Source organism: Pipistrellus hanaki (genome assembly GCF_964339955.1).
Source record: "Pipistrellus hanaki genome assembly, chromosome: 13".
Classification (NCBI taxonomy): Eukaryota; Metazoa; Chordata; class Mammalia; order Chiroptera; family Vespertilionidae; genus Pipistrellus; species Pipistrellus hanaki.
In genome coordinates, this window is record NC_140515.1 from 57,225,588 (window position 1) to 57,249,445 (window position 23,858).

The 23,858-nt window shown below is 54.1% G+C and overlaps 1 protein-coding gene across 8 annotated transcripts in view; it reads left to right on the forward strand.

Moving 5' to 3' along the window:
- CNTN4 (contactin 4) overlaps positions 1–23,858 on the forward strand; it is a 315,102-nt gene that overhangs the window by 240,869 nt on the left and 50,375 nt on the right. For all 8 annotated transcript variants that reach the window (XM_084902270.1, XM_084902274.1, XM_084902275.1 and 5 more), the window contains 2 exons: positions 6,658–6,753; positions 19,238–19,435. In XM_084902270.1, the coding sequence (XP_084758396.1) occupies positions 6,658–6,753; positions 19,238–19,435 (294 nt within the window). The remainder of the gene's footprint in view (positions 1–6,657; positions 6,754–19,237; positions 19,436–23,858) is intronic.

The following is a 23,858-nucleotide window of genomic DNA, read 5'->3' on the forward strand; positions in this document are numbered from 1 at the left end:
GCCCCCTGGTGGTCAGTGCGCTCCCTCAGAAAGCAGCAGGCACGCCCGTGTTTCAGTCTTCTCTCTGACTTCTCTTCGCGGAGACGGCCGGTGAGACTCCGCCACAGGAAGCCTAAAGGGATAATGAGAGAACACAGCGCCTGCACGTCTGTCTGATGATGGCTTTATTTCCAAAACTGCAATTAAATGAGATAAAAATATATGGTTGGAGTTGCCCAAACAACTTAAATGGAGCATAAATAACAGCTGCTCATCATCTGGGAATTTCATCCAGACGGAGCTCCGGTTTCATGCCCTTGAAAAGCTGTAACCCGCACACAGCGAGCTGAGCACCCAGCACCCCCAGTGCCGTCCTGAAGAGAGAGGTCAGCCCTGGCCCAGGACTCGGGCGGTTGGGCGTGTCCCATGCACTGAAGGGTCACGGTTCGATTCCCGGTCCCGCACACGCCCAGGTTGCCAGCTTGATATCCAGTTGGGGGTGTGCAAGAGGCAGCCAGTCAATGTTTCACTCTCATATTGATCTCTCTCCCTCTCTCTCTCTCTCTCTCTCTCTCTCTCTCTCAAAAATTAATAAAAAAATCTTCAAATAAAAAAATCGAAAGTTTAACTCCAGGAGCCTCTGCCTGGTTTCCATTCGGCGCAGGACGTAAGAAACTGCCTCTCTACATTCAAGATTTTGTCCCCACAGGTGGGCAGACCCCACGGTGAGCCGCGAGTCCCAGACTCTGGCCAGGACAATCAACCAAAGAAAAGAAATGAAAAAGAATGCTGGTGACAAAGCGGTTTCTTTCCCTTTAAGGCGGGTTTCCCTGACCAGTAGCTGGCGGATTTGCGGTCCCCATCCGTGGCCCGTGCGTCTCCGTGTCCTCATACGCTCCCTGGGCCGTCCCTGTAGGTCGCTGACTTTGTGACGGACCCTCGATCCGCGCCTGTTCAGAGTTTCTTCGGAGGACGTTTATTCTGGTGCAGCTCGCATCAGTCTGCTCGGCCCCGGGCTGCCCCTTTCTCAGTAGGTCCCTGCGACGAATCACAGCGAATCTTCGTCTTCCGAGGGCAGGAGGCTGTGCAGGCCATTGTCACAGCGAAGAATCGCATGTTTCCGTCAAACTGCAGTGACCACCAGTCCCTCGAGGGTCCGAATCCTCCGTGGGAGGGAACAGCCAGTGGGGGTGAATCGCCGATGAGCTCGGAGCAGCCCTGCTGGCGGGGACCAGCCGGGCCCTTGGGCGGGAGGTAGTGTCCTGTTTGTGTTCCGGGGGCAGGGTTCCGGGTGGGAGGAGAGGGCTGAGAACCGAGTGTCTCAGATGGTCAGATAGGGCGCTGCGTGGGGTTATGGGTAAGATTTGATCCCGTGTCGAAGAGATGGGGGTGCGTGGACTGCTGGGTCAGAGGCACCAGGGCTCTGGGGTCTGGGGCGTGCAGTGTTCCTTTTCAGACAATGAGATTAGTAACAGGACTTACCTGGAGGGTGGCTGTGAGAGTGAGTGGCTGGACACACGGAACATGGGAGCGAATAGTTACAAGAGGATTGAATTCCCAGTGCAGCCTCAGCAGCCTCCGTTGGCGGCACCTCGGTGATGCTATTTTGAGTCTCGCCCCGGCGTGTTGCTGGAAGGAAAAGTGTGGAGTAATGCGAACAGAAGACACGGGGAGTCCCCCGCCCCCTCCGCTCTGCTAAACGCAGGAACGCTGACCCGGCAGATCCGTCCGCATCTCTGCACACCTGGCCCCCTCCCGCTGCTCCCTGCTCCCCGCTCAGGCCTCCAGCGCAGAGGGAACCGTGAGTGAGGATCGCCTATGAATAAACATCAGGCGCCGCAGCGGGCTCCGCCATTAATCCTCTCTCCAACTGTCTCGGCCCTGCGTTCCCTCCCTGTTCCTTCGGAACTTGCATTCTTCCTTCGTCTCTTTTCGGGTTGATCAAAACTCACTCCCACGTAATTTATGCCGCTCTGATGGACCTGCTCCCAGGAAGCGTTCCGACTGAATGGATGTCCCCTTCGCGGAAATGACTGAGGGCAAGGTGGCGTCTTTGCAGCCCTCGGTGGTTTGGAAAAGGCGGTTCTGAAAGCCGGGGCTTTGTCTGTGCTGAGTAAAGAGGGTGGGAGAGTGGACATCTGTGGGGGGTGGGGTCAGCACCCTGGAGAGCTCCCGCGCGGCCCTGTAAGTGCTCCAGGGAATTCCAAAGCCTCGGCGGTGGGGACTGTGATCGGCCAAGGTCACGAGCCATTTCTGTGACCCAGTCATTTGTAAGTTCGTGTACATTAGCTGAGGAATGGTAATAAGGCTCCTTGGTATGCAAATATCTCCAGGCAAGAGCTTGCCTTTCATTTCAATGTCAAACCGCCAGCTAGCATCAGATTTTGGTCGCTGACTTTAAATAAATGGGGGTATTTACATCTGATTTTTAGCATGGCCATAGGCTTTTGATTCAAATCCTGTTTCCTCTTTTCTTCTCCCTCCCCTGGCCAGCTTTTTTCAAAAACACACACACATATATATATATATATATATATATATATATATATTATCTTAGAGAGGAAGGGAGAAGGAGAGAGATAGAAACATCATCAATGATGAGAGAGAATCATTGATCAACTGCCTCCTGCACGCCCCCTACTGAGGATAGAGCCCCACAATCTGGCATGTGCCCTGACAGGGAATCGAACCGTGACCTCCTGGTTCATAGGTCACACTCAGCCACTGAGCCATGCCGGCGGCTTCTCTGGCCATCTTAACACCAACTCCCACCTCTTCAGATGGTCCCACCCAGGTGACCTGAGGCTCTTCTGCGAGATGGGAGGTCCCTCAGTGACGGGCTAAGTAAGTCACTCCTTTAGCCATTGTTATCACTGCTCAGAAGTTATCTTGGTCCCTCATGCTTCCGTTTTCTCTAGACGACACCCAGGTGTTTATTGCAAGCTACCCCTTCCTCAGCTCCGAACATTTAATAACGTTCCAGACAGAAAATGTGGTCCCCCTCTCTCTGACATTCTCTACAGTCTGCATTCAGGTGTTTTCATATATGAAGAGTTTCTAAAAATTATTTATCACATATTGCAGCCTTCAGACCTCTGTGCACTTTTCTCCCTCAGGAATTTAGCTGCTAAACCTTCCTCTGTGTTATCCGTGAGCCGCACACTCTGAGGATTACAGCGATTTTCTAAGCTCATTTAAATAAAAACTCTGGTACTACTTCCCACAGGAGAATAAAGGACAGCGGTTTTTCACAAGAAAAAAAAAATGATATGAGACACATTCGCCACAAAAGTGTGCCATCCTTGGCATGTGGTTTCTGGGGGGAAAAGTCCACCCGCTCCCCTGAGTCTGCGGAAGCGCTGTGTCCCAGGTCTGAGCCCAGGCTGTGGAGAGACGGTGTGGCGGTGATCTGGCTGCGCCCTCGCCCTCACTGCAGGCAGAGCCTCTCTGAGCTGCAGCTAGCCCGCAGGCTGTGAACTGGGAGATTCTGCACGAAAAGGACTTGGCGCCGCCCACCGTGACCTCAGCTCATTGTGAGTCCAGTTGTTATTGCCCTTGGCACTGTGGTCCCAGTGCCAGAGCCCCATCTGCACCAGGTCTCAGTCCCCAGGCGCATCCCTGCTGAGCATCCTCAGCACCGAGGCTGCCAGATAAAGTGGCTCTCAGTAAAACAACGTATGGGAATCACTGGGGGAGGCCTGGCTCTGGGCGCACACGCTTCCAAAAATACCCACAAGCACACGGGGTTCTGGGGGTGGGAAATTGGGGCCGCAGTTAGCATCCGGTGGAGAGTTACAGCTGCAGGGACGGCTTTTGATCACGTGACCTCTCCCCTAGCCCATGCCTGGCTCTGCTGTCTGGGTTAGCCTGTCAGCCCGCTCTGGAGCACACTGCTCCTTGGAGCCCTTTTTAAATAGAATGATTGGCATGTGATCGGGCAAGGGAGTCCCGCCTCCCCCAGTGGGCGGGACAGTTAGACTTTAACCAGCAACCTTGTAGCCTGAAAGGTCTGTTTTTCAAATATTTTTAAAATATCGGTTTTATATTTGAGAGAGAAATAGAGGAAGGATAGAGAGATAAACACCGATGAGAGAGAAACATCATTGAACAGCTGCCTCTTGTATGCCCCCTGCTAGGAATCGAGCCCACAACCGGGGCATGTGCCCCCACTGGGAATCGATCCAGGACTTCTTGGTGCACGGGCCGACACTCAACCACTGAGCCACACCAGCCAGGCTTCAAATAACACCTCATGTAATCTTTTCCCATCCTTCTTATTTTAAAACAAAGCACAGGTGTTCTCATTTAGGAGAGAAGGAAGCCCTACCCACAGCCAGCAGCGGGCCCGGAACCTGGCAGAGAGCATTATGAGACAGATCCGTCCTAATGTGTCTCCCTGGTCCCCATGTAGGTAGGCTCTGCCATCTGGAATCTATTTCAATTAACTGAGAAATGTGTCTAAATATTTCCTCAAATACCAGATTAATGTGATAGATTCTGACGACCCGCATCTTGTAGAACAGCGTGGATTTAAAACGTAAAACGGAAGAATCCGGAATCCAGTTTTTAAGCTCAACAGGACTGTTAAACATCATGGCACGGCACGGCCGGCATCACTCAGGGGTTGAGCATCAACCTATGAACCAGGAGGCCACGGCTCCGGTCCCGGTCAGGGCACAGGCCTGGGCTGTGGGCTCCATCCCCAGTGTGGGGTGTGCAGAAGGCAGCTGATGGACGATTCTCTCTCATCATGGATGTTTCTCTCCCTTTCCCTTCCTCTCTGAAATCAATAAGAATATATATATTTTTTTAAATCATGGCAGATATTTCTCCTTTTCTTCCACGGTGGGTTTTGCCTGGATCAGATGTGATCTCTGTTACCACCCAGCTCCTCACGTTCCACATGACCCTGGGGATTGGGGGGATGTCTGTGCAGAAGCAGAAAGCTTACTGAAGACCCCGGGTGCGGAAATGACTGTTCGGACTTATCCAGTGTCACGCTGTGGGATAATCGTTGACACAATTCATGCTGTAACCACGTTTTTAAAATCCCCGGTTTCATCTCCTTTTGAAGGCTTCTGAAACTGGCTCCTTAAAGAAGAGAGAAACTCAAGTCCTTCCCTCTCCTCCCTCCCCCCACCGGGGCCCACTGACTAAAAAGCAGGTCGTTACGTCGAAGTGGAATTCCGACGGCAGCCCTGTTTGGCGTGGCGCCGAGTACGGGTATGAACTCAGTTCTGGGGTCTCCCGGCTCCTGGGATGAGGTGGGACCTGTCAGAGTCCCGGCAGCAGCCAGAGGGCGTTCTGCGAGGGTTCTATGAAGTACTAGTACTTCATTCGAGAAGACATCACTGTATGACCTTAAAATGTGCTTAAGTCCGCACGAAGCTGGTGATGAAGCCTCTGTGTGTGTGTGGATCTTTAATATCCTGGACTGTCCCCGTGCCAACCCTGCATGTGGAGGCACCCCCTTGGTCGCCGCCGTGCCCAGGTCTGCTCCATCGCTCACAACACAGCCTCTGACGGGTGCCTGGGGACCCCCCCTCCTCCTGTCTGTCAAATGGAACATGAATCGCCCACACACAAACACCGGGCTGGGAACCCACCTCCAGCTGGAGAGAAGAGCATGGCATCAAGTAGCTCAGACAACAGAAATGGAAGGCACTTCAATACTCCATGGGCCCATTTACATCTAAGAGGATGGAATGAAAACGGATCTTTAAACGATAACATGGCATCATTCGACGTCTTTCTTACGTTAACTCATTTGTAGTGGCAACTGGTCACTGAGGGTCTCCAACTGTGATTCAGGGCTTGTACCATGTTTCCCCGAAAATAAGACATCCTCCGAAAATAAGACCTAGCGCAACTTTGGGAAAAAAAGTTAATATAAGACACTGTCTTATTTTTGGGGAAACAGGGTAGTAGCTTCTCTCTACCCGACGTGGCCTCCCTGGCGGGGGGGGGAGGGGGGAGGAGGCATCCTCTTAGCGGAGTCGGGACAGCACCTCTGCACACCCAGAATCCACCCGGGCCCAGCCGGGAGCCCACGGCCCAGTGTCCGCCTATGGGCATTCCCGGTCAGGGCACGTGCCCGGGTGGCGGGCTCGATCCCCAGGAGGGGGCGTGCAGGAGGCAGCCGAGCCATGATTCTCTCTCATCATGCATGGTTCTCTCTCCCTCTTCATTCTCCTCGGAAATCAATAAATATGTGTATTAAAGTTCCCATTTCCGCCGAAACCAGTTTGGCTCAGTGGTAGAGCGTCAGTCTGAGGACTGAAAGGTCCCAGGTTCGATTCCGGTCAGGGGCATGTTCGTTGGTTGCGGGCACATCCCCGGTAGGGGGTGTGCAAGAGGCAGCTGGTCGATGTTTCTCATCGACGTTTCTAGCTCTCTAGCTCTCTCCCTTCCCCTCTGTGAAAAATCAATAAAATATATATATATATATATATTTTTTTTTTAAAGTTCTCATTTCATGTTAAGTGCTTTGCATCTCACTGGGCCCTGTGACGAGGGCTGCCCTGCAGCGTGGACATGGAATCGGGGAACACGACAGCACTCATGATGAGAGGCTCACCGGATGAGCCGCCCGTGCGGGCGCCTGAGGCTGGGTTTCGGCACGCTCCCGGGGCGTCTGGGACTTCCGTGTGAACCCCTTTCTTCTCTTCCTCCCCCCAGATCTCGAGAACTTCCAGACGAGAGCGAGGAGCACGGTGTCTGTCCGCCAGGGCCAGGGCATGGTGCTGCTGTGCGGGCCGCCCGCCCACTCCGGAGGTGAGTAGTGCCCGCCCGGTGCCCGGTGCCGGTGCCCGGTGCCTGCCATGCCTCGCTCTGTCTGGCCGGTGGTCCCCCTCCCGGCACCAGAGGGGACAGTGTCATCCGCAGAGATCCCCAGAGCGCCGCGGGGCCCGGGGCAGTGCTGCCCACGCCTCCCTCCCACCTTCGGGTAGGAAAGCATCAGACGGCGCACAAGTCCCACCCTATCACCGGGCTCAGGGAAGGGACCCTGTCTGTGTGGGTTGGAATTCGAATCCTGCTGCCTGGCCCAGAAACGAGGGTGGGGCCACCCAGGACTGCACATAAGGCGCCGTGAGGCTGTGCATACCATGGCTGTGCCGGCTCCCCATACTCCAGCCCCAATTTCATGACTGAGCCTGGATGGACACTTGCCCATCTGATTCTGAGTAGGGAAACCCTCCCCCCCTCCCCCCCCCCCCCACTTTGCGTGCAGCCATGTGCTTTCTGCCCGAATTCTCCTTTTCCTCTGGCCGCTCTGGTTTTGGATTTATGGCATGTCGCAGGCCACAGCTTAGCACTGGACTCAGCCACCTGGTAAACATCTATGCACTAAATGTCTTTGTGTCCAAGTCGAACAAAGAAGCTCATTTAATTAAGTTTTTAAAAAGAAACAGCAGAAATAAACTTCGAGAAATTCTTCTTCTCTCTCTTCCCTTCCTGTTTTGCTTCTGGGGGGCAGCTCAGCCACGGATTGTAGTTCCTTAGCCATGGCCCTCAGAGCGATGGTCTCCTGGGAATGACCTGGTGCTTGATTCAGCGACAGGACTGCCTGAGTGTTTGAGGCTGGATTTCAGCCCGAGTGGGGCATGGGTTTTCTTTTTAAACATCAGGGGAAATTGAAGAGATTATCTTCAGGCTTGATCCTCAGGATGGGAGATCAGTCAGAGGAAGGGCCAGACACACGAGCATCAAAAGGAGGAGGCGTTTGGAAGGTGGGCTTTGGTCCGCAAAGCCCAGTGACTTCGTCCGGTTTCTCATCCCCTCGACCCAGCGCCCGCCTAGGAGCCGCCTGGGAAGCCAGGCTGCCCCGGGGGTGGGTGCTCGGCCCAGTTCTCATCATTTTGTGCGAACACAGGTTTGCCTTTTGAAAAGAGAAACCAGAGTTTGAAAAGCAGCTCTGGAGCTTGGGTTTGAAGGAGGGGAGAGTGAGGGTGTAGGAACGAGGGACAGTATCTCAGGCGGAACCAGAGTCCCCGGGGCCTGAGTGGGGAGGCTGTCTGGCCAGGAGGGAGGGGCCAGGGTCAGGGCCCTGGGCCGGGCAGGGAGAAGGGACCCTGTACGCCTGGCGGTAGGCAGTGAGGAGGCTCTGAGGTGTTCTTAAAGAGGCAGGTGTTTTCCTGAACAGAAATTAGCCATTGCGAGGTGGGACTTGGTGGGGGTGGAGGGCCACGTTGCATGGGTTCGAGAAAGATGCAAAGTCCTAACCAGACCGGACAAGTGGGTGGGACTGGGAGATGGTGGCAGGAGCCTGTCTCTGTCCGTTCCGGCTGCTGCAACAACACGCCGCAGGCAGGCACAGGCCACACCGAGAGTTTGCAGAGAGAAAAGGCAAGCGCATGCCCCTCCGAATCCAATGGAGAGCGAACGAGAGAGAAACAAACGCTCGGAATTAGAATTGGAGAGAGCACATCGCTCTGCACAGAAGATTTAAAATCGGGAGAGAAAGCTCCGTCCCGCTCCGATCGCTTGAACATCTGGACGAAATGAGCCGTCCGCTGAAAATGTGTAAATAGCAGCGCTGAGCCCGGAACATGCAGAAACCGGAATAGACTGGTTATCGTGGACGGAGCTGGGGCTGGTGGAGAGGGACTTTCTCCAGGTGCCGTGGGATCTGTAAGAAACCCTCTGAGCTGCCCGGGCAGAGGCCCGGCCTGCACTGGGCTGCACTGGGCTGCACTGGGCAGTGGCTTTCTGCGGGGGATGGAAAAGCATCCGCCTCCACACCACATCCCCGAGGGCTCTGAGCCCGGGTCCGAGAACGGCTTGGGAGAGGGGGTCACACTACGCTACACAGGCTCGCCCATTTTTGGATTAATGAACTTGACATTCAAGCTTCTGTTTCCATCCCTGCACTCCTTCCTGCAGCATAGATGTGGCGTTTGTCACTAAACATCAACCCATCAACCGGAGAAACACGGGCAGAGGGTGGCCTGTCAGTGGCCCGCACCTGCCATAGGCCGCGATCTGAAGCCTGGCGTGTTGTGTTGTGTTGTGTTGTGTTGTGTTGTGTTATTCAGCGGGCACCCTGCCACCCTGCTTCCCATGGCACACCTCGTGTCAGTCCCCCCAAATCCACATGCCCTGCAGCAGTCATGTAGCATCAGCAATGCAGTGAGTGCGGTCATCTCATGATGTCGCGGCCTTGCGATGGCAGGAGGGCCGAGCCTGCGTGCCCTCCCGAGGCATGGGGCCGAGGACAGTGAGCGGGAAGCGCCTGCCTGTCCGTGCTCCGGCCACGAGGCCCGTCCCTGCACAGCCGCCATGGGAGGCGGTCCCCTGCCCAGCACGCGGCCTCTCCGCTCTGAATGGCAGGGTCCACCCCTAAAGCTCCAGCCCAGCGGCATGCGTGTGGCTCTGTGGAACTTCCAGAATGGGGATGAATAAGACAGGGTAGGACCAAGCTAATCCTCCGTCACCCCAGCTCTACAACTCGCCCCTTTGCTGTGTGTGAGGTCATGTCTTTCAAACGGCGCACAAGCACGTCAAGGGCTCTTCTGGACACTGTGACCCCGCAGTCAACACCTGCCTCTCCCCCGCGGCCTGTCTTAGCAGAAGCAGCCGGGTTCAGTTCGTGGAGGAGTGAGCAGCTTCTGTGGACGGCGAGTGTGAGGAATGTGGAAGCTGTGAGTTAGTAGAAAGGATGTGCCGTCCACACCCTGTGTCTTGCAAGAGGAAATAAATAATTGGAAGTGTCCAGGGTGCTGACCCTGGGATGCCACTGCCTCTTCATCACTCCGGGGCGGCCCTGGGAGCCACTAATGAGGCCTGCGGAGTCTGCCCCAGCCCTGTCAGCCTCGTCCCCGGGGGCGCCCTGGGCGTTGGGAGAGCTGACATCCGCACATAGCTCCCCGTGACTCTCCATGAATAATGGACCGCCTGCCGGAAGCCGTGGGCGCCCTGCCCACCAGACGCTGTTCCTTTCAGGTGCCAGGATGCTGTGGATGGCAGGAGAGGGGGGGGGGCATGATAAAAGGCAGCTGGCACCTGTACCTCGGGCTCCTCCAAACCAGAGCAGGCGATGGCCCTCCCCAGCGAAGTTCCCGGAAACACGGCGTGATGGATGCCACACTGATGGCTGGCTTTCTCCAGCCCCGTGACAGCCCACAGCCGGATCAAACCCAGCAGCCCACGCCCCGAGGTTATGTAAGACGCAGAGTTCTGGCAGCGACGTTGGCTCCCTGGAGACAAAGCACAGCAAGTTTGAAAGTGTTATTTCCTCACCTATCTGCAAAAGAGCTGTCCTAACACAGACAGCTGAACATGTTTCCAATTAATTGGTAGAAAATAATTATCTGAGTTTAGTCAAAAATTGCTGTTGAGATCTTGGTTGGGTTGTTTGTGAGTTCCCTTTAGATGCGGATGGCAAAAGAAAGAACAGAGCTGAAACCAGTTTGGCTCAGTGAATAGAGCATCAGTCTGCAGACTCAAGGGTCCCAGGTTCGATTCCAGTCAAAGGCATGTATGGGCATATCCCAGGTAGGGGGTGTGCAAGAGGCAGCTGGTCAATGTTTTTCTCTCATCGATGTTTCTAGCTCTCTATTCCTCTCTTTTCCTCTTTGGAAAAGAAAGAAAGAAAGAAAGAAAGAAAGAAAGAAAGGAAGGAAGGAAGGAAGGAAGGAAGGAAGGAAGGAAGGAAGGAAGGAAGGAAGAAATGAAGAAAGACAGAAAAAAAGGCAATCAGGACAGAAACAGGGCCCAGCTGGCGTGGCTCTGTAGCTGAGTGTTACCTATGAGCCAGGAGGTCAGGGTTCGATTCCCCATCAGGGCACATGCCCGGGTTGCAGGCTTGATCCCCAGTAGGGGGCGTGCAGGAGGTAGAGAGCCCTTCACCTCCCTCAGAGTTCCTGTTCTGCTTTGTCACATGAAGCCAGAGGGGAGTCAGACCATCCATGGTCTTTCCAAACCATGAGCTGTTGATGCCGATCTCATCATTGGACAATTTCCCAACAAAGATACTACGAGGGATGCTGACCCTTAGAATTCAGACCCAGATACCGACATTCGTGTGCCTTCCCCATGCAATCTGAGTTCAGGAGAGACATCTGGGTGGATTTGACGTTGGTCTGGCTTTTCGGAGCAGGGGCCTGTTAGTGGAGGGTGTAGACACACACACACACACACACACACACACACACACACACACACTGGCCATAGGCAGGATCGCCATCACCTTCATTGGAATTGCTTCCCATGGAACATCGCATGTCCTACACTCACCTAGATGCTTCCATTTTGCCCGCTCTACCATCGGCACCAAGGCAATGCGGTGTGGTCTCAGATTACTTACAGCTGAAAGAGAATTCGGTTTAATTTTGCTTTTTCTATTCCTGCTACAATTTCATCCTACTCTTTTTGCTTTTCAAACGGGACCTGAGTTTATTGCAATGCACAGCTTCTGTACAGCCCACAAACAAAGCACCCCCGTGTAATAACAACAAAGAACATGGCGTTTCTTGTGCAATGCATGACCCATGGCTGAGGTCTTTTGATGTATGTGAGCTCTTAGAAAGTAGTTACCAAGGCACTCCCAATCCAAGGGAACCAGAAACAGGAAAGAAAGTGGAATAATGCAAATGATGATTAGGAACATCTGATGGTCTAGCTGAACAATGCCTGAAGAATGAGTCTTATCGAGGCCAAGTCCAAGGGCCCATCCGGAAGCCAGCAATGAAGAACGGGACTCATCCCCGCCCAGGCTGGCTCCAGCATCCAGTCTGCCCGTGACCAGTAGCCCAGAGACTTGGTATCTGCTCGGTCCTTTGGGAAGAAATCGTTGCCCCTTTTTTTGCGGGACGGGGCTCTGTGTTGTGGGGAAAGTGAGTCTGTGAGGGACGGAGAGGAATGGGAGGAGCCTGGCTGGCCTGGAGGTCATGGGACATGCTGCCCCTTGGTGATCCCATTCCCCCGTGGCCACAGTGTTAAATGTCCCACGGAGGAAATGTCCCGCAGAGGGGAGTCCATGGAGGAGATCTGTCCTGTGGCCAGAGGGCCGCTGAGCAGAGGTGTGCACAGCTGAGGGGTTAACGGGTCACCTTGAAATACCCGATGGAAACACAGAGGGGCTGTTTTTTATTCAACGGAAACAGTAACAATGACAACAAAATACAGACCCTAGCTCCCCACCCCCACTTCCCCTAGAACATCTTAGTGAAGGGGAAGTATGGAGACTTCATCCAACACCTTCCCTTCTGGCCGAGCGCTGCGAAGGCCGTCCTCAGGGGCCTGTTCATTAACATGAGCCGTTACAGGTTGCAGGTGATTCTGTGGATAGCGGAAAAGATGTCTTTGAGGAGCCTGCAGCCCAGCAGGAGAGACCGAGAAAGAGGCAGCAGTGGTCCAACCGGAGACACTGTGGCTTCGTCTTAGGTGGTGGCCGCGGCCATGGGTGCTCTGCCGGCCGTTGTCCTCTGCCCTCCACCTTACGCTGAGCCCTGCCTTTTCTCAGCTTCGTGTCATATTCCGGAGAGAAAAGGCAGGCATCTGAGAGATCATAAGGGTGTCGGTGCCTTCAGATGGCTGACCCGTGGCCTCGGCTCGTCCCGTTGAAGATCAGCCAGGGCCTGTGCAATTAGCCCCGAGCACCGTCAGCTGAGGAGCGAGGCCAGCGGGGCTCCAGGGCTCAGGTCGGACGCCGATGGAGAGCGGAGAAGGTCCGAACCCCTGCCCCAGGTGGAGCAGGGCAGGTGGGGTCGAGCGTCATCAAACAGGGTCAGCTCATCAGTGTTCTCCTGGCAATCTGGGACCTGTGTCTGCTGGTCCCTGGGGGCAGAGGTGACCCGTCAGGATGGGCCCTCTCTGTGTGAGGAGCTGGCGGAGACAGCGCCGAGCTGGTCCCCACACCTTCCTCGCAGAATGGCCAGGCTCTTGGCGGCTCCCTCTCACTGTGTCTGTGCGTGCGAGCTCACAGCGTGCTGGCACCCGGCGCTGAGCGGCTGCGGTGAGAGTGACGCCGGGCTCAGAGCCTCTGTTCAGAGGGACCTTCCTTCTTCCCTCTCAGCCTCTCTCCTGAACCCCAGCTCCTCCGTCAGCAGGAACCAGCTGCAGAGCCGCCCCCAGGGAGCACCACCCCACCTGACCCCCCACTCCCACAGGCAGAGTTAACTCTAAACAGCCCAGAGCGATGGGGTGACTTGCCCCAGTCACACAGCCAGCGGCAGGCAGGTCTTAGTGCTCTCAGTCGGACTGAGGCTGGTAGGCACCCGAGGAAGGAGCAGCGAAGCAGATGCCCAGAGGGCGTGGCGGGGCCGCTGCAGGGCCGGGGAAGGGCCAGGGGAACCATTTGGGGTTTTTGGGGTTTTGGGTTTCTTTTTAATATTTTTATTGATTTCAGGGAGGAAGGGAGAAGGAGAGAGAGATAGAGACATCAATAATGAGAGAGAATCATTGATAAGCTGCCTCCTGCATGCCCCACACTGGGGACTGAGCCCTCAACCCACAGCTGCCTCCGTGAAACTGAAGAAATGGGTCTGTGTATTTAGCTCTAGTCAATGCAATAACTGAGGACTTCACTAGGAAATGTAAATATTTCTCCATCTTCCCGGAGATGGATAGATCCCCCCCACACACACCCCGAGGGATTTTTTTTTCTTAAGTTTAGAATGTGTTTAAATCCCCCTGGCATGTTAGAATAATCATTAATGTTTACAGTTGCTATAGCGACTGGAAATGTTGGCACGCGGGTGGGCAGGGAGCCTGCGAGCGGCAGATAAGCCGCGTCAATTATTGAACATCTGTCCGACGCGTCGTCGATGGAGAGCGACAGGCGACCGCGGCAGCGCCGGTGGGTGCGTGCCCGCCGCGGATGCCCCTTCAGAGCTCGGTGCCGTCTTGTCTCGGCGCCGCCGTGGGAGGCCATTAGCTCCACTCCCCCCGCGTGAAGGAGGCCATGTCGGGCGAGGCATGGCTGCGCCTGTAATTTCTATCCCGTAACAATATTAATCCCCTCTGCAGGATGCGGCCCTGTGATTTCTCGAGCGCATTATTTAATTTAGCCTTCACGACAACACACGGAACAAGGCAAAGGAATATTCATTTTGCCCGAGCGCGGTGGGGAGCGAGGCCTCGCATCCGTGCGTGGCCGGGGGTTCTCTCCTCGCCCGTCCCAGCCCCCGTGCGGGGGAGCACCCTGCCGTCTGCCACGGGGGGGTCTCAGCACTCAGGCTGGTGCCGCGACAGTCACCCAACAGTCACCCCACAGCACGTAGGGCCCCTTTGGCTCTGAGGCCCACCCGGGGCGCCCGTGGTCCAGCCCAGCCCTCTGCAGGCGGAGCCTGTCGGCAGCGCCCCAGTCAAGTTGACGCCTTTGCTGCCATTGTCCCAGGACGACCTCTGACCCCCTGACACTTGGCGTTTCCTCGTGTGCACATCGTTCTCACGAGCACGTTCTTCATTGGCCATCGGGCCTCGTCCAAGGAGAGGGTCGGGCCTTCCTTACCTGTGAGGGAACCAAAGGTTCTGTTGGTTGATTTGGCCAAGATCGCAAAGCGCCTGGGAGGACCCCTCCTCCGCCCTGCCCCAGCCAGCACTAAATGCAGTAAAACAAGCCGAAACCGGTGTGGCTCAGTGGATAGAGCGTCTGTCTGCAGACTGAAAGGTCCTGGGTTCGATTCAGGTTAAGGGCATGTACCTTGGTTGCTGGCACATCCCCAGTAGGGGGTGTACAAGAGGCAGCTGATCGATGACTCTCTCTCATCGATGTTTCTAGCTCTCTATCCCTCTCTCTTCCTCTCTGTAAAAAAATCAATAAAATATATATTTAAGTAAAGAAAGAGAGAGAGAGAAATAAAGAAATAAATACAGTAAAACAAAACACCAAGGAAAACAAACAGAAACAAAACAAAGCACCAGGACAGTATTTAATGCCGCCCAGGTCCCCCTTGGGAGGTGGGTAACAGGCATGGTCTCCTTGGGACTCCGCCCCACCCCCGTGTGCAGCCCTTAGAACAGGACCGGTTCCCGTGAGAACGGACTGAAGGAGTAGCGCTGAGAAGGGAGCCCAGAGGACAGACTCGGGAGGAAGGAGCTCCCATCCGGTCCCGTCAGCCACAGCGCAGCTTGGCCGCTGCGGTCAGTGCACAGCTTCCGTTTTTAAATGTCCGAGTAAGAAGGCAAAGTACTTCTCTTTGGGGAAGGACAGGTCCCTTTCTTTCTTTTCGCTTCTTTCTTTTATCTTTTGTTGTTGCTGTTGTTATTCATATATTTTAATTGATTTCAGAGATGAAGGGAGAGGGAAAGAGAAAAACATCAATGATGAGAGAGAATCATGGATCGGCTGCCTCCTGCATGCCCCCTGCTGGGGATTGTCCCGAAACCCAGGCATGTGCCCTGACCGGGAATCGAACTGTGACCTCCTGGTTCAGAGGTTGATGCTCAACTACTGAGCAACACTGGCTGAGCAAGACAAATCCCTTTCTGATAGACCCCCAGGCCCAGCTTTGGTGACTTGTTTCTCTCTGCGTTGGTGCCACCAGGGCAGGGCAGACTCGGGAAAAGACGCCTTGCGTTATTACAATGAAGACTTCTAATTTCTTGGCACATTTGATTGAGAGTTAATTCGTGCGCCGAATGTAGATGTCAGGTGTGTGAGCTTTGGTCACATCTCCCAGTGAAGGGGGTGTCACGTTGTTTAGTAGCCCGGGAAGAGGCTGTGTATCGGTGACTTCTGTGGGCACGGGCACGATTGCTCAAAAGTTTGCTCAGCCGAAACCGGTTTGGCTCTGGTGATAGAGTATCAGTCTGCAGACTGAAAGGTCCCAGGTTCGATTCCGGTCAAGGGCATGTACATTGGTTGCAGGGACATCCCCAGTAGGGGGTGTACAGGAGGCAGCTGGTCGATGTTTCTCTCTCATCGATGTTTCTAGCTCTCTATCCCTCTCCCTTCCTCTCAGTGAAAAATCAATAAAATATTTTTTTAAAAAAAGCTTGCTCAGTGGCTGCTTCAGTCTTTTCAAAATATAAATAATTATAGTTTCATTGGCATTTTCTACCATTTACTCAAAATTTATCATCATTCCTGTGAATGCACTCCAGCTGAATATTTCTTTTTATGCTCTTGTTGCCCAGAAATTGCCACTCTGGAAGTAATAAGAGAGATGTTGATGAGGCTGTGAAAAGCAGAAATTAATGACGATTTGCTGGCGCACAACATTATATTAGCTTCTGATGCACACTACGGAGATTCAGCATGTGTAGACATTGCAGGATAATCACCCACTACGGCCAGTGGCCATCTGCCACCAGGCCCGGCCACGGGCCATGGTCCCCCAGGCTGTACGGTACATCCCGTGACCGACTTTATAACTGACGGTGGGGTGTAGTCCTTGTGCATCTATGTGTATCCCAAACTCAGCCTGTGATTTCCTTTTTTCCTGTGGCGTCCTTGCCTGGCTTTGGTATTAGGGGAGCACGGGGCTGTAACATGAGTCTGGAAGCTTTCCCTTGTCAGGATTTTTGGAAGAGTCCGAGCAGAAGAGGCATTCCGCCTTGGATCGTTTGTAGAATTCGCCTGTGAAGCCATCTGGTCCTGGACGCTGGTGTGTTGGGAGGTGTTTCTTTAATGAGTTAACTTCACTTCCAGTCATTCGTGCCTGCTCAGATGTTCTCTGTGTGTGTGAGTGTGTGTGTGTGTGTGTGTTTTCACGTTTCACTCTTGGAAGACTGTATGCATCTCGGAATCGGCCCACTTCTCCTGAGCTAACTGGCCCTCTCTCACGATTTGTATTTCTGTTGTATCCGTTGTAACTTCTTCTCTTTTGATTTTTTATTTTGTTGTGGTTTTTGAGCCCTTTCTCTCTCGCTTTTCTTAGTGAGTCTGGCTACCAGTTTGTCCATTTTCCTTGCCTTTTCAAAGAACCAGCTCTTATTTTCCTTAAAAATGTGTATTGTCTTCTCAGTGTCTATTTCGTTTATTTCCACTGTGATCTTTATCATTTTCCTCCTCTTACTGACTTTGGGTTTTGCGTGTTCTTCTCTTTCTAGTTCCTTTAGGTTGAAAGTCAGGTTATCTGAGTTTTTTTTCTTGTTTCTTCAGGCAGGCTTGTTTTGCTATGAACTTTCCTCTTCAGAATTTTCTCATGGAATTTTGTAGATCATAATCCTGTTTTCCTTTCGGACCCGTGACTGTTTTCTTGCTCCACATTAAGGTATCCTGCTTCGCATTATGAACCTTACTTAAAATACAGTTTTGCTGAGACGTGCCAATCATACACACACACACACACACACACACACACACACAAAATGTAAAAACTGAGCCCTCTTCTCAAAGCCCAGACAAGGTGGGCAGAGCCTGGCCAGGGTGCCTTCTCTTTGCATCTCAAGGTGACCCCTGAGGGAGTGTGTGTTGTGTGAATAAATCCATCAGGTCTGCCGTGCCCGAGAGTTCTGCAGGCCTGGCGTGGGGAACACCGCCCAGAACGTGGAGTTACCTGGGGAGTAGGTGGAACGCCGAGGCCAGCTCCTTTGGAAGGACTCGGCTGCCAGCTAGAAGCATTTTACTCCATGTAGGAGGCAGTGGGGCTCGGGGAGGGCTGCGTGGGAAGGAGAGTGAGTCAGAGCTGCCCTTCCCAGTCCTGTCTGGCAGTGGCCGTGGGTTGCACTGGAGCCACAGGGAGCCTGGAGGTGACAGCATGACAGGACATCCTCGGGCAAATGACAGGCAGATGGAAAGGTTTACCCCCCACCCCACCCCCAGCTGCTCCAATAAAATAGAAGCAAGGAAGCCAGAAGTGAGCCATAAGGGGCGATTGGAAGCTGGACCCAAAAGCGGTGACTGAGGGATGGCACCTACTAGAAAGTGGCCCCTTTCCCCCCCTCTTCCCCCACCACCACCGCCACGTCGAGTGGTAAAGAGCGTGAGCTGATATTGGGCAGCAGATAAACAATGAATGCGTTCACACGCCCCATTCCGTTGGCAGGTCACTCCGAGCACGTTTTCCCACATCTGCTTGCGTAGACACACATCAGTTTAACATCAGCCTTGCAGCACAAGCAGGGCATGTGCTGGGACAACTACCTGCAGACACGGCCACTCTCTCACGCCCTTGAAATAATCCATCACTGCAAAATGGCTTGCAATTCAGGACTAAAATCCAAGTCTCCTTACTATTAGTGATGTTATCTTTTCACCAATAACATAGCTTGACTCCAGTATGTGTAACATGTGTGTGTGTATCTGTGTGTATAAAAGTGCCAGTCCTCGACCTTGCCAATCACTACCTGTGGATGACTAGCATATCACTGGGTCTCTTTGGGCGGGCCCAGCACCTGTCTGCGTGCGTCCAAGGCTGTGGTCGGGATGCTGACAGCGTGGGGCGAGGCCCGTTGCGGCGATGCTTGGCTCCGACAACAAGAGGCTTGGCCTTGGGATCCAGTGCCACGTGACCTCCCGGGGCTCCAGCCAATGATCCTCCCCCAAACCAAAGTAATAGAGTGAGGAGGTCTTGGCTGACCTTTGCACCAAGGGCTCTCGGTATTGACAAGGGTCCCGTGTCCAACTGGTGCCTGTGTCCGTCCTCAGCACCATCCGCTGGCGACTCCTGGGCAGCGTCCATGTGCCCCTGCATCGCCATGGCAATGGCCGCTGGGCCTGGTTATGACCACAGTTTGAGGAGCGCGTTGGTCAGTTTGCTGTTTTGTTGTTTGCTGGTGTTTCGGGGCTCCAGCCAATGATCCTCCCCCAAACCGAAGTCATACAGTGAACAATCCTGATAGGATCCTTACTGTTTCTTGAAGTCGTCACGTTATTGATTCAGGATCTCTGGCCCTCGGCTTTGGGGCCCGTTAATGAATGTTTGAGGGAAGCAGTGTGTGTGGAAAGAGGGCTGGGCAGGAGGGTGCTGTCACCTAGTACGTTTGGGGGCTTAAGCACCCGCCAAGGAATCTCAAGATCCCTTATGGCGTGGTAAAAATCTCTTACAACCACATGCGGCTCTTTGGCCCCTTGAGTGTGGTTCTCCCACAAAATACCATGGCCTCGGCGAGTCTATTCTGAAGACCTTGCGTTAGAAGAAGTTTAAGTTTAAAAAATGTGGCTCTCGAAATGTCAGTTGTCGTCCTGTTGATATGTGGCTCTGTGGACTAACGAGTTTGCCGACCACTGCTCTAGAATAGGCCTCGGTGACTGAGCCGGGAGGACGGGACTGCGCGTGCCCTCCGTGAGCACGTCTCCCTTTCCGCTCTCGGAGCGCAGTGCTGCCCGGAGGCAGGGCCGTGCTGGTGACGCTCTCTCCTTGGCTTCCAGAGCTGAGCTACGCCTGGATCTTCAACGAATACCCCTCCTACCAGGACAACCGCCGCTTCGTCTCCCAGGAGACCGGGAACCTGTACATCGCGAAGGTGGAGAAGTCGGACGTGGGCAACTACACCTGCGTGGTCACCAACACAGTGACCGGCCACAAGGTGCTGGGGCCGCCCACGCCGCTGACGCTGCGGAACGACGGTGAGTGCGGCCGGGGCCGCTCTGCGGGCGGCGGGGCAGGGCGGCGACGCCGACGCGCACACTGACTGTCCGGGTTAGATGGGAGGGAAGCTGAAGGCTTTCCACACTCGGTGCCCGTGTTCTCCGCTTGGGGAAGGAGTAACCCAGGAATCCATGTCGGAAAACGAATTAGCACGCTAATGGCGCATCTCAGCAGGGCGGGAGGGTGGTTCGGGTGAATGTAAATAGCAAAGCGATCTGTTGCTCCTTTCCTTCCCACTGAAACCGCCCGCCCAGGCAGCGCGGAATGGGCGGTTGAGCAAGGAGGTTGTTCGTCAGGTCCCCGTAATTGAGTCTTCAGTGTCGGGAGAAGTTGATAACGATCCAAACAGGGTCCAGATGTGAGATACTGACGACCATACGAGGCTGCCTCCCACACGGGCCCCACAGAGGGGTGGGGATCGAACCTGCAACTGAGGCACATGCCCTCCAGTGGGAATGGAACCTGAGACCCTGCTGTGTGCAGGTCGGCGCTCTAACCACTGGACACACCGGCCAGGGCTTGTCTCCACATTTGCTCTCTTTCTGGAGGACACAGGTGACAGCAGGGGCCACCGCTAAAGCTGATAGTGTCAGGGAGCGATGGATAAATCCATACAGCCACAGGAGGCGCTGTGCGGCGGCGTGTCTCCTTTAACTCCAGGAATCCATGTTGATAACAGAGAGAAGGTAATAATGATCCAAACCAGGCCCAGATGTAGGACACTGAGGACAGTATCATACGTGCCGTGCCTGAGACCTGAAAGTCCGGCCCAGAAGGCCGGAGGGAGGAGCCTGAGGCTGAGTCCACATCACATGCAAAGGCCCTGGGGCCCGCATGAGCCCGTGGCTGTTTCTGGGAGCTCTGGAGCATGAGCCTGGGTGGAGCACACTGCACGGGTGGAGGTGGGTCTGAGCTGAGGCTGGAAGGGAATCGGCCGGCCACAGGCTGTGGAGAGAGAGAAGACTCACTTTTATGCAGGTGCCGTGCGGAGCCCAGGGGGGATTATATGCAGAGAGGGTGGGCGTTTTTAACAAAAACCTTTTTGCTCTGCAGGAGCGGAGGCCGGGAGCCCAGCGAGGAGCCGGTCGCGGGCACTGGGAGGGGGCTGGTGGCAGCAGGAAGGGGGAGGCGGGAAGCTCTGAGCCAGGAGCCGGTTCGCACGCAGGCCCTGCCGCCGGGAGCAATGACTCACCAAGTGGGAGCAGGCGGGAGGGAAACGAGATGACACACAGGTTTCTGGAGCAGCAGCGGGGTTGCTGGGAGTGCCGTCCACGGAATGCTTTTGCTTAGCAGGTTGTAAGGGTGAAATCGAAAACATTTTCTCAGCTGTTATTTGTGGAGCCAGCAGCGTGGCTTCTCCCATGGCAGTAGGGCTGTCTCTGCAGCAGAGGTTCGGCGGTGGGTGTGTTATCCCTGCCGGCCCCCCCTGCCCCACGCCTCTGCCATGGTGGGCGGCCCACGTGGCCCAGGACCAAGCAGGGCCTCCATCCAACCCTGTCCCAGCGCCAGTGCTGGCCACGTGGGCCGATGCTAAATTCGTGTCGCAGGAAGCTGAATTCTATGAAGTAAAAATGGAAGCTCATCAGTGAGGTAGGCAGGGGACCGATTCTGTCAAAAGCTGTCACTGCTCTCCCCGACCAAGGGGTGAAAGGCCGTTCCCATAAAGGGGTGTCCAGCCTCTGAGAGGAAAGGGGTTCCAGGCAGAGGGCGCAGTGTTTGTTTAAACCAGGGTTGTCCCCAGCCTCCTGCAGGCCAGCCCTCCCCGGGGCCTGTTGTTTTTGTAAAGAAAGTTTCAAATGTTTCTGCATAGAAATGTTGAGTCCTTGGGGATAATTCCTGGATTCTCTATCCTCTTTGCCGCTGTTGTAAATGGTAGCTTGTTTTTAATCACATTCTCTGATTAGCTAGTGCTGATGTATGGAAATGCCGTTATTCTTGTGATTCAACATCTGGCAAGCTTGCTGAAATGTGTGTGTTTGTTCTCAGAGTCGGTCTGTGATTCTACTCATTCTCCCAAACCTTTCTGTCTTCACCATTTCCTCCAAGCCTGGGCTGGGCCAGCTCGGGCTCATGGGCCAAACACAGCCCACCATTGTTTTTATAAATAAAGTTTTATTGGAATAGAGCCTTTTTTTTTTTCATATTGTCTTTTTCCAGCTCCAATGACAGTTGAGTCTGTTTTTTAATATGTTTTTATTTTATGTTTGAGAGGAAGGGAAAGGCAGAAACAAATAGAAACATCAGTGATGAGAGAGAATCATTGATCTGCTGCCTCCTGCACACCCCTTACTGGGGATGGAGCCCGCAGCTCGGGAATGTGCCTTGAGCAGATATCGAACCATCGACCACTGAGCACACCGGCCAGAGTTGAGTCTTAACAGAGAGTGAATGCACGGCTCACAAAACCCAAACCGTCTATCTCTGTCCCTTTCCAGAACACCCTGCCGGTCCCTGAAATATAACGCCTTAAATGTCTGAAGACCATCCATCAAGACTTGGTCTCTGTGGCTCCAGCAACGTGGACTGGGACCAGCATGGGCAAGGTGGAGGGAGGGAGAGAGCGTTGAGCCCGGCACACAGGGAAGAGCTATTTGGTGGGAGGAATATGAAAGCGCTTCCTCAAAGTCCGCTTCCTTTTTCCTAGAAGTAGGTGCCCGCTGCATGAATAGTTCAAACTGGCATCGTCAGCAAATGACCCAGGGCTTCCCTCCGGCCCCTGCTCTCCACCTGCACAGGAGAGGCCGCTGGAGCGGCTCCGGAGAGCTCCGCTCCCTGTCGAGGAGGAGGGAACAGGGTGCTGGTTGGACTGAGCTCCCATCACGGGGTGCACTGATTTTTGTTGTTGTTTTTGGTTTTTTTTAAATATATTTTATTGATATTTCACAGAGAAGAGGAAGGGAGAGAGATAGAGAGCTAGAAACGCCAATGAGAGAGAAACATCAACCAGCTGCCTCTTGCACAACCCCCACCAGGGATGTGCCCGCAACCAATGTACATGCCCTTGACCGGAATCGAACCTGGGACCTTTCAGTCCACAGACCGACGCTCTACCAGAGCCAAACCGGCTTCAGCACAGGGTGCACTTGCACATCACCCAGGTGTCTGAGGTGGAACCCCAGGTTTACCGGGTGACGCACAGCCCTCTGGCTGCTCACTCGTCTCCTCTCCAGCTGGGGAGGTGTTGGCTTGGACAACTGTGGCCTCACATTCCACGGGATGTAACCGCAGGGACGGCGGGCAGCAGAGGCAGAGGGTCCTTGGACAGTCAGTCCTTGGACCCCACAATGGCCCCTTCCAACCAGGGCTCAGGTCCTTCCCAAAGGGGCAAAGCGATGGACTCAGCCAGGGCGTCGGAGTGACTAATCCGCTGTTTCCAAATGTTTTGTATTAATGGCCCACACACCCCATTTCCCAAGAAAGCCCCTGTGGAAACGTCTCAGAAGACAATTTTTGCCATTTCTGTTTTTCAACAGATAATCCCACTCTGTGGGTAACAGTCCCTTCTGGTGGTGTAATGTAGCAAACCCACAGATCCTGGCGATGGCAGGTGTTGGCCAAACCGTATGGCGCACGACTCCGCCAACACAGCACTCTGCAAACGGCAGTGAAACAAGTGTGCACGGCCGATGTCTCCTTCACGGGTGGAGATGTAGTCAGTGATCTTGCTGGACTCTGTGTGCTCGTGGACATCAGCGTCCACCTGATGACTGTCCTGGGCTGGCCGGCCGGCATGGCTCGGGGGCTGAGCATCGACCTATGAACCAGGAGGTCATGGTTCAGTTCCCCATCAGGGCACAGGCCCGGTTGTCGGCTCAACCCCCAGGGTAGGGCATGCAAGAGGCACCTGATCAATGATTCTCTCATCATGGTTGGTTCTATCTCTCTCTTTCTCTCTCTCCCTCTCCCTACCTCTCTGAAATGAAAACATATATATTTTTTAATATATTTTATTGATTTTTTACAGAGAGGAAGGGAGGGGGATAGAAAGCTAGAAACATCGATGAGAGAGAAACATTGACCAGCTGCCTTCTGCACACCCCCCACCAGGGATGTGCCTGCAACCAATTTACATGCCCTTGACGGGAATCAAACCTGGGACCTTTCAGTCCACAGACCGATGCTCTATCCACTGAGCCAAACCAGTTTCAGCTATATTTTAAAATAATAATAATAATAATAATAATAATAATAATTGTCCAGGGCTTTAAAGGGGAATAGTTGTTGCCACAAGGTTGTCTTCAGAGTCCAGGCTCTGGATGGGCCTTGTCCCTGGCCGACCCCATGGCGAGTGCCCTCCCACTGACCCGCCCACAGGATGTGTCCACTGAGGTTGGGGGAACTTCCTGCTTTGGCTTAACACCTGTGGCGGCTACAGAAATGCTCACAGTGTAGCCCCTGGAC